The sequence below is a fragment of the Bufo bufo genome, chromosome 3 (genome assembly GCF_905171765.1).
Source record: "Bufo bufo chromosome 3, aBufBuf1.1, whole genome shotgun sequence".
NCBI classification, from domain to species: domain Eukaryota; kingdom Metazoa; phylum Chordata; class Amphibia; order Anura; family Bufonidae; genus Bufo; species Bufo bufo.
The window spans coordinates 706,386,353-706,399,056 of record NC_053391.1 but is presented as its reverse complement, the minus strand read 5'-3'; the positions used below and the strand labels follow the sequence as shown (position 1 = coordinate 706,399,056).

Here is a 12,704-nt window from a genome sequence, read left to right as displayed (position 1 = left end):
TGGTGGTGACCTGCCTAGTGGCGATTTTGGTGGTAACCTGCCTGGTTGTGATCTTGTGATCTTGATGGTGACCTGCCTAGTGGGGATCTTGTTGGTGACCTGCCTGGTTGTGATCTTATTGATTATCTTAGTCGTGACCCTCCTGATGGGAATTCTTGTTGGTGACCCTCCTGATGGGGATCTTGTTGGTGACCCTCCTGATGACCCTCCTGATGGTGGTGATCTTAGTGGTGGCTTGCCTGGTTGTGATCTTGGTGTTGACCCGTCCGGTGTGGATCTTGGTAGCGACCCAGTTGGTTATCTTTGTGGTGATCTTAATGTTATCCTGCCTGGTGGGGATCTTGGTGGTGATCTTCCTGGTGCGGATCTTGTTGGTGACCTGCCTGGTGGCAATATTGGTGGTGATTTTGGTGGTGACCTGTCTAGTGTTGATTTTGGTGGTGACCTGTCTGGTGGTAATCTTGGTGGTGACCTCTCTGGTGGTGACCTCTCTGGATGAGATCTTATTGTTGAGGCACCTGGTAGTGATCTTGGTGGTGACCCGCCTGGTGGTGATCTTGGTGGTTATCTTAGTGGTGACCGGCCTGGTGGTGATCTTGGTGGTGACCTGCCTTGTGGGGATCCTAGTGGTGACCTTGGTGGTGAACTGCCTTGTGGTGACCTTGCTGGTCACCTGCCTTGTGGTGATCTTGGTGGTTACCTGCCTGGTGGTGATCTTGATAGTGACCTTGGTGGTGACCTGCCTGGCGGTGATCTTGATGGTGACCTTGTGGTGACCTGCCTGGTGGGGATCTTGATGGTGACCTTGATGGTGACCTACCTGGTGGGGACCTTGGTGGTGACCTGCCTGGTAGTGATCTTAATGGTGACCTTGATGGTGACCTGCCTTGTGGGGATCTTGTTGGTGAGCTGTCTGGTGGTGACCTGCCTGGTGGTGATTTTGATGGTGATCTTGATGGTGACCTGCCTGGTGGTGATCTTGATAGTGACCTTGGTGGTGACCTGCCTGGTGGTGATCTTGATGGTGACCTTGTGGTGACCTGCCTGGTGGGGATCTTGATGGTGACCTTGATGGTGACCTGCCTGGCGGGGACCTTGGTGGTGAGCTGCCTGGTGGTGATTTTGATGGTGATCTTGATGGTGACCTGCCTGGTGGTGATCTGTCTGGTGGTGATTTTCATGGTGATCTGCCTGGTGGGAATCTTGGTGATGACCCGCCTGTTGGGGATCTTTGTGGTGACCTGCCTGGTGGTGAATTTAGTGATGACCTGAATATCAATTCTTTCATTTTTCACCATTCTGATGTTCACTCTGCCTCAGTGGACAATCCAGTTAATAGACTTTTTGCTCTTGTGGCATCCACTGCATAGGGAAAACAGTCCACCTGCCAAACAACAACATACACATTCCCTGGATAAGGGTTGCCCCTGAGTAACACCAATTATTTTGGATTCTCGTCATAGATTATAGAGGGCTAAAATTTTCAGGAATTAAGTGTCCGCCTTCTATTGATAGACATACTTTTCTCCTGCAGAGAGAGCCACATTGGATTATTTGGTCTAATGCATTGGACCGTTTAGGGTTACATGAGCAGAAAGATCTTCGTGATACTGCATTCATCTTGCTATACCCCCATATAACATGGATCAGGGTTGGGGTTTCGGTGCTTTGCCAGTTTACCTTGTACTGGTTTTGTTATTCTGAGGCAGGAGTTTTCATGGGGGAGGGATAAGGAGTGTAGCGTGCCAGATGCCTGCTGTTTGTACAGTAACCAGCGTGATGTCCACTATTTTACTGATGGAAGTCCAGTGGCCACCATCTCTCTGCTGTCTGTGATAAATTATTTGGATTGCTGAGGAGGATCGATAAAGGCTTGTGTCCTTTGATCCTCATTGGAAGTTTACTATTTTTTTCATGACTACACACATTGGGGCAGATTGTCTTGACAAATATTCAGCCAGCCAGAAGATTGACCACATGAATCACAGCCATGGATGTGGCACATCGTTCAGGACGTTGGACATTCTTGGTTGAATTATGTTGCATCAGTTTTTTCCTCCAAAGCAATGGAGCTCACCATTAATAATTGTGGCACATTTAATGCCTCCACCTATCCACATACCCACATCTCTAGAGGCACAAAAAGTGTCTAAAGCATCTAATCATAGATGTGGTGCATGGCGTGGGGGCCAGGCGATGGAGAATTTTAACACAACCTTTACTGAACCGAACCAATAGGCCAAAAAAATATAGTACGACTAATAAGTATAAAATATGCAAAGTTTATTGACAAAAGTAATGGTGAAGACATTGGTTGGGAGTCCCAACAAAGAGAGACACCAACAAAGAAACCCCTGACGAGGCCTCCTGACGAAGCCAGTGCGTTTGGCAAAGGCGCGTCGAGGTAGCGTTCTGCACAGGTAGCACAGGGTTAATAGCCTACAATGGGTAATTATTATTAGCTTTTTTCTAATATTGCTTTTGCTGTTTTCCCTTATGGGCTTCTTTTTCTGTGCTTAGGGTATCTTATTAGGCTGTGATGTATGCCTTATATTAGTAATGTGACCTGCACAGTTGGTCGTACACTGCCCTGAGGATAGACACTTTATATGTTATTCATGGCTATGGTACTCCATGCTGGGCTTGACATCTGGTGACCTACCTGGTTGGTCTTTGATACACAGGGGTTTCCGATGAGTTGGTTTCTCTTTGTTGGGACTTCCAACCAATATCTTCACCATTACTTTTGTTATTATTTTTGTTATTTTGTATCAATAAACTTTGTATATTTTATACTTATAAGTCGTACTATATTTTTTTGGGCTATTAATTCAGTTCAAAGGTTTTGTTCAAGTAGTACTAGGCCCAGATGTAATTGTTTGTATAATTTCCCGAGGTACGGGTTGGTTTACCGATGCAGAATTCTGATTAACTGAGACACAAAGTCCAGCGAACCCCTCCAAGAGCGAGCACTAAAAGCGGCCCCGGCGGTAATCATGAGACCACACAGAGGTTGCAGAGATCACTTTATTGTGCAGAATCATCGGTGATTGGTTGTGCATTTTCTGGTCATTTGCTCTGAATCATCGGTAATAAGGTGGCTTCACGCCGTGGACGTCCGATTCTTGATTAGTCCTGTTCGTCTCATGAGAATCACATTCCGCTGCCTCAAAAACCATTATAAGTTGAATAATGATAACCAAGTGTGGTACTGGGAACAAACATTTCGCGGTTTCGAGTGCACTGATAGAATGGCATGATGCAGTCATATGGTCCGTGCCCGTAAATGGGGTTGTCGGGATAACTGGATTTGTTGAGCCCCCACTTCAAAATGTATTTCTCAAATAATCTGGTAAATGAGAGAGAAAGAGGCGTGTTATAATGAGAAGACGGAGGAGCCATACATACCGTAAGCAATAAGTCTGCGCAGGGTCAGAGACTGCAGTGCATGGAAGGACCCAGAAGGGCACAGGAGAGAAACACAGCTTCAGTATAGTGCAGGAGCCGTACTATCAGAGACTGCTGGGTGCTGGACTCGCTCTTCATGATGGATCAAACATTACACTTGGGATAAATGGACAGGACTCGGTGACCGCGCCCTGTGGGGTCTTATCAGAACTTCAGAGTTGGGGTTATAGGATTATCCAGTAATTTCTTGTATATTGATGACCTATCCTCAGAATAGTCATTAATATCAGATTGGCGGGGGTCCGACACCCAGGACCCCCTAACGCCAACTGTTAGAGGAGGCCGGGTGCTCTGTTCCTAGACCAGTGACATCACTGGTCACATGACCTAAAGTGACTGGGGCTGTGCTGCAATACCAAGCACTGCCACTATACAATGTATGGCGCTGTGCTTGGAGAGATGCCAGGATCCGGCCAGTGCTCAGTAGAGCTGATTGGCTGTGCTCAGCTGATTGGCTGTTCCAATCCTGAGGAGAGGTCATCGAAACAAGGAAACTCTGTCTGCAGGCACAGCATCTTCCTCTGACCCAAGGAGAGAACGCAGTATACCAGCAGGGTGATTGGGTAAGAAGCCACCAGTATGCTTCAGCATGCTCTATGACACGTGCTGAGGTCATTGTTCAGGGAGGAGGGCTCTGCATGCTCAGGGTTATGGTCTTGAACCCTACAGGGTGAGTGAGTCTGTGGAAAGCAATTGTTTTTAGCCATTAATATACCTGCCCACCATATCCAGTGGGACACCCAGCCTGGCCACCAGTACAATATATGTGTCACAGTCAATATAACCAGTCCTTTATCCATGAACCTGTCCTCCACCCCATTGTGACCATTCTTCTTCTTCCCTTCATAGTTCTCAGTTTCGCTCTATATCCCATCTGAATATAAACTCACCACGTGCCTTCGCATCTCAGCTCCTTCTCCAGGTTGTAAACATCCGTCTATGCTCTCCCCTCCCCGCGCGCACAAGGTCCTCCCCCTCGGATCCTGGCATGTCCCTCTGACACAGACACCACCTACACCCCTCCCTATAACTTGGCTGGGGTCTTTCCAGTTTTAGCCAGGAGGCCCTGCTCGGAGCTTCTCCGTGACTCTTCACCTGACTCTACGAATCTGCTCTCTATATAATGAGTTGTCAGCTCGAAACATCAACCCTTTGGTCCTGAAAATGGCCAAATTGTGCCAAAAGTGTTAGTATTATGTGTGGCCGCCATTATTTTCCAGCACTGCCTTAAATCTCTTGGGCATGGAGATCTCTGGAGCTTCGCAGGCTCCACTGGAATCCTCTTCCATCCTCCGTGACGACATCACGGAGCCGGTGGATCTTAGAGACCTTGCGCTCCTCCACCTTTTGTTTGAGGAGGCCCCGATAGGGTTTAGGTCTGGAGACATGCTTGGCCAGTCCAGCACAGACTGAAGCTTTCAGACGGCATTACTATCCTCTGATTGGCTGTACAGACTAGCCAATCACAGCGATCGCCAGCCCTCATGGGTCCTGGGCCGGTTAGCTGAGATTCCTGGCTGTGTGTAACACCCGGGATCTCAGCGCTGTCACCAGGGGGACAGTTTAATGCCATGATGAGTATACTCATCATGGAGCACTAATGAGCCGTAGAGTATACACCTCATATAGCGCTAAGGGGTTCATGGCTTTGTTGTTATTTTGAGGGCACGCCCAATTTACAGTGTTATACAAGCCGTCCACTGACCACCCTACATCTCACAGAGCTGTCACGTCTGTGTGTACGGTGCCCTACATCCATGGTCAGCAATATACACATAAGACACGTTTCCATAGTTCTGGACCCTTTGTTTACATGCAGTTGCAGAACTGTGGGGCGTGTAGCCAGGGGCGCACCACCAATGAGGCCAGGTGAGCACCCGGTAGGGACAAGAGGGGGGCAGCAGAAGGGCCATGGGCTGAAGGAAAGGGGCTAGGTTAGGAAATTGGCATTGGGAAGGGGGGCGGGCACCGTGTCAGTTTTCGCCTCAGGCAGCAGAAAGGCTGGGTGCACCCCTGGGTGTAGCAACAATTTCTGTGGTGTCAATAAAGACTCTTCCCCCTCCCCCTGCTCTGCAAAGGGAGTGAATAAACTAGCTGCCCTGTCTGCAGTCTGACTGCTGGGATACTACTGTGTGGGACTACAAGTCCCAGCTGTACAGTACAATGGCGATACAGGATCTCCCCCTACCGGTTCTTGTGCAATGCTCTGCAGTCACTTCCTCACAGCCAGCAGAGGAGTACAGAGGAGAGGACTCCTCTGGTCTGTCAGCTCTGTGTCCTCAGGGTGAGGAGGGAGGACTCTGTGCCCAACATTTATCTGCTCACTGCCTGGAGAAGAGGAAGCCCTGCAGCCGCTCAGTACCTGAGTCTGTGCTGCTGATGGTAGAAGGGGTTAAACTCTGCTGAAGAATCCAGTGGTAGGGGGAGACTCAGGGCAGAAGCTAAGCCAGCAGAGCAAGCAGTGCAGGGGAGGGGGGGGGGGGCGTGGCCAGCAGAGCAGGCAGTGCAAGGGGTGTGGCCAACAGATCGGGCAGTGCAGGGGGTGTTCCCAGCAGATCGGGCAGTGCAGGGGGTGTGGCCAGCAGATTGGGCAGTGCAGGGGGCATGGCCAGCAGATTGGGCAGTGCAGGGGGTGTGGCCAGCAGATCAGGCAGTGCAGGGGGTGTGGCCAAAAGATCGGGCAGTGCAGGGGGTGTGGCCAGAAGATCGGGCAGTGCAGGGGGTGTGGCCAGAAGATCGGGCAGTGCAGGGGGTGTGCCCAGCAGACGGGTCAGCGCATTTCCAGGGCCATTAAGCGCCCTCCTCTTCAGGACAACACTCACCATGCTTTCTTCCTTTTAAAATAATGTTGTTGTTTTTTGTTTTTTTTGGTGTATGGGCAGTGAAGGATGGGTTATGGGGTTAATAACGTGACTCTCCATGGATACCGTTACTATGTATCATCTATTCTGCAGCCAAGGATATAAATCAATAATGTTACGCTGTATCTTATCAGGTGGCAGTTTTATTCGCCGAGGTGCCGTATTTGTGTAAACATTCACACCGCCATTCTACTGGCTGATCGGACATATGGATCCTGGAGAATCATCTAGATGTCCTCCTAATGGTGAGGGGGCGCTCCTGGGGGGGCTAATTTTGGTTAATAGGTGGTGTTATGGATGGTGCGCCTGTATCCGTGTGTGCCAGCGCCGCAGCGGTATATTACTATGGGCACACGTAGCTGTAGCAATAAACACCAAGGAGTGCAGGTAAATCAGGGCTATCCGGATGTACGCCTAAAAAACCCCATATAGATAGGGAAAAATAATAATATAAAAAATATTATGAAAAAAATATAAAATAGAAAATACAATAATAATATAATAATAAAATATAATAGTAATAATAATAATAATAATAATAATAAATGTAATAAAAACAAATATGAATAAAAATAAAGCCGGGGCGCAGGGTTTGGAAGCAGCTGTCAGCGCCTGGCCTCTGCAGTATGATGGCTGCCTTGTAACATGAGGGGCCTGGGTTAGAATCGGGCCAGCGGCGATATCTTTTCCCCACATTACAAAAATATGCAAAAAAGACTTTGCACAAAATTGACCTTAGAGTGTGTTGTGGTTCCAATATGGCAGCCACTGACTTCCCGGGGGGCCGCCCGGCTACAGCCCCTCACCGACCCTGAGAAATGACTTCTTACTTACTTGTCGATTAAACCCCGATGGAAGGTAAAGAGCGGGTCATTGGAGGCGATGGGGTGTTCATTCATTGTTCCTCCAAAAAACCTCGACATCGTAGCGTCAATATTTACTGATGGAGAATCAGAGGAGGAAAATAGTGAGACCTCTAGGAAAAGTGATATCGTATCACAGCAGCACAGAGGAAGATGGACACCGAGGCCTCGTGGCATAGGAGGAACCATAAAGACGAGGAGATCACCGCTTATCCCTCTGCTCCGACCCCCCTAAATTTCAATCAGGTCCTCCGGTCACTGTCCGTCCTCTGTATATAACATCAGGTCCTCCGGTCACTGTCCGTCCTCTGTATATAACATCAGGTCCTCCGGTCACTGTCCGTCCTCTGTATATAACATCAGGTCCTCCGGTCACTGTCCGTCCTCTGTATATAACATCAGGTCCTCCGGTCACTGTCCGTCCTCTGTATATAACATCAGGTCCTCGGGTCACTGTCCGTACTCTGTATATAACATCAGGTCCTCCGGTCACTGTCCGTCCTCTGTATATAACATCAGGTCCTCCAGTCACTGTCCGTCCTCTGTATATAACATCACGTCCTCCGGTCACTGTCCGTCCTCTGTATATAACATCAGGTCCTCCGGTCACTGTCCGTCCTCTGTATATAACATCAGGTCCTCCGGTCACTGTCCGTCCTCTGTATATAACATCAGGTCCTCGGGTCACTGTCCGTACTCTGTATATAACATCAAGTCCTCCGGTCACTGTCCGTCCTCTGTATATAACATCAGGTCCTCCGGTCACTGTCCGTCCTCTGTATATAACATCAGGTCCTCTGGTCACTGTCCGTCCTCTGTATATAACATCAGGTCCTCCAGTCACTGTCCGTCCTCTGTATATAACATCAGGTCCTCCGGTCACTGTCCGTCCTCTGTATATAACATCAGGTCCTCCGGTCACTGTCCGTCCTCTGTATATAACATCAGGTCCTCCGGTCACTGTCCGTCCTCTGTATATAACATCAGGTCCTCCGGTCACTGTCCGTCCTCTGTATATAACATCAGGTCCTCGGGTCACTGTCCGTCCTCTGTATATAACATCAGGTCCTCCGGTCACTGTTCGTCCTCTGTATATAACATCAGGTCCTCCGGTCACTGTCCGTCCTCTGTATATAACATCAGGTCCTCCGGTCACTGTCCGTCCTCTGTATATAACATCAGGTCCTCCGGTCACTGTCCGTCCTCTGTATATAACATCAGGTCCTCCGGTCACTGTCCGTCCTCTGTATATAACATCAGGTCCTCGGGTCACTGTCCGTCCTCTGTATATAACATCAGGTCCTCCGGTCACTGTCCGTCCTCTGTATATAACATCAGGTCCTCGGGTCACTGTCCGTCCTCTGTATATAACATCAGGTCCTCCAGTCACTGTCCGTCCTCTGTATATAACATCAGGTCCTCCAGTCACTGTCCGTCCTCTGTATATAACATCAGGTCCTCCAGTCACTGTCCGTCCTCTGTATATAACATCAGGTCCTCCAGTCACTGTCCGTCCTCTGTATATAACATCAGGTCCTCGGGTCACTGTCCGTCCTCTGTATATAACATCAGGTCCTCCAGTCACTGTCCGTCCTCTGTATATAACATCAGGTCCTCCGATCACTGTCCGTCCTCTGTATATAACATCAGGTCCTCCGGTCACTGTCCGTCCTCTGTATATAACATCAGGTTCTCCGGTCACTGTCCGTCCTCTGTATATAACATCAGGTCCTCCAGTCACTGTCCGTCCTCTGTATATAACATCAGGTCCTCTGGTCACTGTCCGTCCTCTGTATATAACATCAGGTCCTCCAGTCACTGTCCGTCCTCTGTATATAACATCAGGTCCTCCGATCACTGTCCGTCCTCTGTATATAACATCAGGTCCTCCGGTCACTGTCCGTCCTCTGTATATAACATCAGGTTCTCCGGTCACTGTCCGTCCTCTGTATATAACATCAGGTCCTCCGGTCACTGTCCGTCCTCTGTATATAACATCAGGTCCTCCAGTCACTGTCCGTCCTCTGTATATAACATCACGTCCTCCGGTCACTGTCCGTCCTCTGTATATAACATTAGGTCCTCCGGTCACTGTCCGTCCTCTGTATATAACATCAGGTCCTCCAGTCACTGTCCGTCCTCTGTATATAACATCAGGTCCTCCAGTTATTGTCCGTCCTCTGTATATAACATCAGGTCCTCCAGTCACTGTACGTCCTCTGTATATAACATCAGGTCCTCCGGTCACTGTCCGTCCTCTGTATATAACATCAGGTCCTCCGGTCACTGTCCGTCCTCTGTATATAACATCAGGTCCTCCGGTCACTGTCTGTCCTCTGTATATAACATCAGGTCCTCCGGTCACTGTCCGTCCTCTGTATATAACATCAGGTCCTCCGGTCACTGTACGTCCTCTGTATATAACATCAGGTCCTCCGGTCACTGTCCGTCCTCTGTATATAAAATCAGGTCCTCCGGTCACTGTCCGTCCTCTGTATATAACATCAGGTCCTCCGGTCACTGTCCGTCCTCTGTATATAACATCAGGTCCTCCGGTCACTGTCCGTCCTCTGTATATAACATCAGGTCCTCCGGTCACTGTCCGTCCTCTGTATATACCATCAGGTCCTCCGGTCACTGTCCGTCCTCTGTATATAACATCAGGTCCTCCGGTCACTGTCCGTCCTCTGTATATAACATCAGGTCCTCCGGTCACTGTCCGTCCTCTGTATATAACATCAGGTCCTCCGGTCACTGTCCGTCCTCTGTATATAACATCAGGTCCTCCGGTCACTGTCCATCCTCTGTATATAACATCAGGTCCTCCGGTCACTGTCCGTCCTCTGTATATAACATCAGGTCCTCCGGTCACTGTCCGTCCTCTGTATATAACATCAGGTCCTCCGGTCACTGTCCGTCCTCTGTATATAACATCAGGTCCTCGGGTCACTGTCCGTCCTCTGTATATAACATCAGGTCCTCGGGTCACTGTCCGTCCTCCGTATATAACATCAGGTCCTCTGGTCACTGTCCGTCCTCTGTATATAACATTAGGTTCTGGTTAGCTGGTTCTTGTCTTTAGGCGAGCCTGACCAGCAGTGTCCGTTTTGCTGTTGGCTCGCTGAAAGGGATTGTCCATCTTTTCTATTTTTTCATCCTTCTGAGTCCAATGCTAACTTTTTTTTATTTGGCTCTAAAACCCCTTTAACCATTTGATTGCTGAACCAGCTCTGTCCCATCCCCCCCAACCTTCCTATTTCCACCATTGTGACCCATGCTTACTGAGGTAAGGGGTTGATCTTATTCGGACTTGACCTTACTCTACTGATGAGGGGTCTTCTTACCTTCTATGCAGTTTCGAGCACTTCCAACTGAATCCATGTTGTACGGGGGGGTGTCCACATATGGTTGACTCAGACAGTTCTCCACATCCTCTCCGGTTGCTTTGACACTACCCAACACTGCTCCGGGTTGCCGTCTTATCTTTGGTCGTTCACAAATGTTATCGGACATTAAGCAGTATGTGGTAGGATAATCAAAATCTGCACAAATCATCTGAAAAAGAGGAGATGTTTTATCCTCAGCCGTGTCCTACCCTGGCCATTGCTTCCTCCCTGGTTACGTCTGTGACTAAGGATTCTTTCACACTAGCGTTTTTACTGGATCCGTTATGAACGGATCCGGTTGTATTATCTATAACATAGCCAAGACGGATCAGTCATGAACTCCATTGAAAGTCAATGTAGGACGGATCCGTTTTCTATTGTGTCAGATTGTGTCAGAGAATTGACTTGCATTGGGGCTCATGCCAGATCCATCTTGCTCCACATCCCAGGACAGAAAGCAAACTACAACATGCTGCTCTCCGGTATGGGAATGCAATTAAACGGAGTGGAATACATTTTGAAGCGTTCCGTTCTGTTCATTTACATTTTATCCCCATTGACAATAAGAAGAACTGAAAATGGAGGGTGACCTCAATTAAAATTTACTTCTAATACTTTTTTAATCCTAACAAAATAATGACCCAATGAAAAATAGCAAACACCAAGTGCAAAACCTATAAGACACAATAGCATAGATGCAGAAATGCGGAGGGTAGGACCAGGGGATGCTGTAGCTGGCCAGCTAAGACCTGTCCTAGGTTGCTAGTACAGCTTATATGTGTATCCAGCTAGACCTGCCAATAGCCTTATAATACAGTTCCTATGTTTATGTGTTAAAGACAAAAGCAGAGTTATTTACTGTGACTTCATGTTTGGATGTCATATGGCTGTTATATTTTGTGTTCACAGAAGCAGAAAAAGATAATATGCCTTTAAGATTCGTTATATAATGTAAGGGACAGTCATGAGTGTCTCCTAGACACCTGACTCTGATATTTGTTGTATAACGATCCTTTTCACTGTATGTTATTGGGTGGTTTCCTGTTACCCCATCTGGGGCATTATATATGTTTTTTTTATTTTTTGGTACTTATATTAGTCTAGGTCCAATTACAGGGCCACTATTCCACTTTGCTGGAATATTTCCCAGTGCAAGGGTCATCCTAGGGTTATCAGGAGGCAAGAGACACGGGATCGTCCCTATCGGGGCGGCTATTCCGTTTGCAGGTAGGGCGACAATAATAGGGCCAGAATCAGGGATATTGCCCCCAAGCCTATGAAACATATGTCGGCCTTCCTGCAAATATAGGCCATTGGAATATAATTTCCATATATAGGTTTTTTAATTATTTTTGAATTATATATATTTTGTTGTGTAATAAGGGTTTATTGGCTTTTATTATTGAAACATTAAAAGTTATGTTTTCGAAAAAGTGGTGCTCCTGTGAATTCTACTCAATTTGACCACATTCTACTATACTCCCTTGAACAGGGTTATGTTGAACCTGTGAGACCCTTATATAATGTAAGGTAAGCTCAATGACACAGCAGACACAACAGAAAGCATAGAGTTAAACTGTTGTTGCTGGGCAGAAGTCTAGACCAATCACAGCCAGCCTCACACACAGCCTGTCTGGGAATTCCCCTAGCAGGAGCTGCTGGAATGATTATTGCAACAGAGAGAGAAGCTGAAGAGACATTTACACCACTGAGAGCTGAGTTTTATGGGAACAAGAGGCCAAAATAGGTATTTAAAACAGTTATATAATGTTCCTATTGTTAATATCGTGATTTTAACTGTATACTGAACCAGTTATATGTGTGTTTTCTTACAGTTTCACCAATTGCAACCATACAATTGCAAATATAAATTGCAAGTTACAAATTGCAAGCATACAATTGCAAGCATTCCGATTCCATATTGCAATCCAAATTGCATACGATACCAGATCATACTCAACCAATCTGCAAATAGTCACTGCTAACTGCATACTGCAAGTGAACTATTCGTTAACCTCAGATATACCTCTCAGAGAGATCATAAAGTGCTTAAATAACTTAGTGAGAGTACAGATACTGAAGAGAGAAATATATCCACCATTTTATGTTAAATGACAAGATTGAAC

At 47.4% G+C, this 12,704-nt stretch overlaps 1 protein-coding gene across 1 annotated transcript in view; it reads right to left on the bottom strand.

Annotated features, from left to right (window-relative positions):
- Positions 1-3,030: 3,030 nt before the first annotated feature.
- LOC120996662 (tyrosinase-like) overlaps positions 3,031-12,704 on the bottom strand; it is a 103,068-nt gene continuing 93,394 nt past the window's right edge. The window contains exons 4-6 of the mRNA XM_040426770.1: positions 10,537-10,747; positions 7,164-7,269; positions 3,031-3,349 (exon numbers count right to left, since the gene is read on the bottom strand). Coding sequence (XP_040282704.1) covers positions 3,169-3,349; positions 7,164-7,269; positions 10,537-10,747 — 498 coding nt within the window. The 3' untranslated portion in view covers positions 3,031-3,168. The remainder of the gene's footprint in view (positions 3,350-7,163; positions 7,270-10,536; positions 10,748-12,704) is intronic.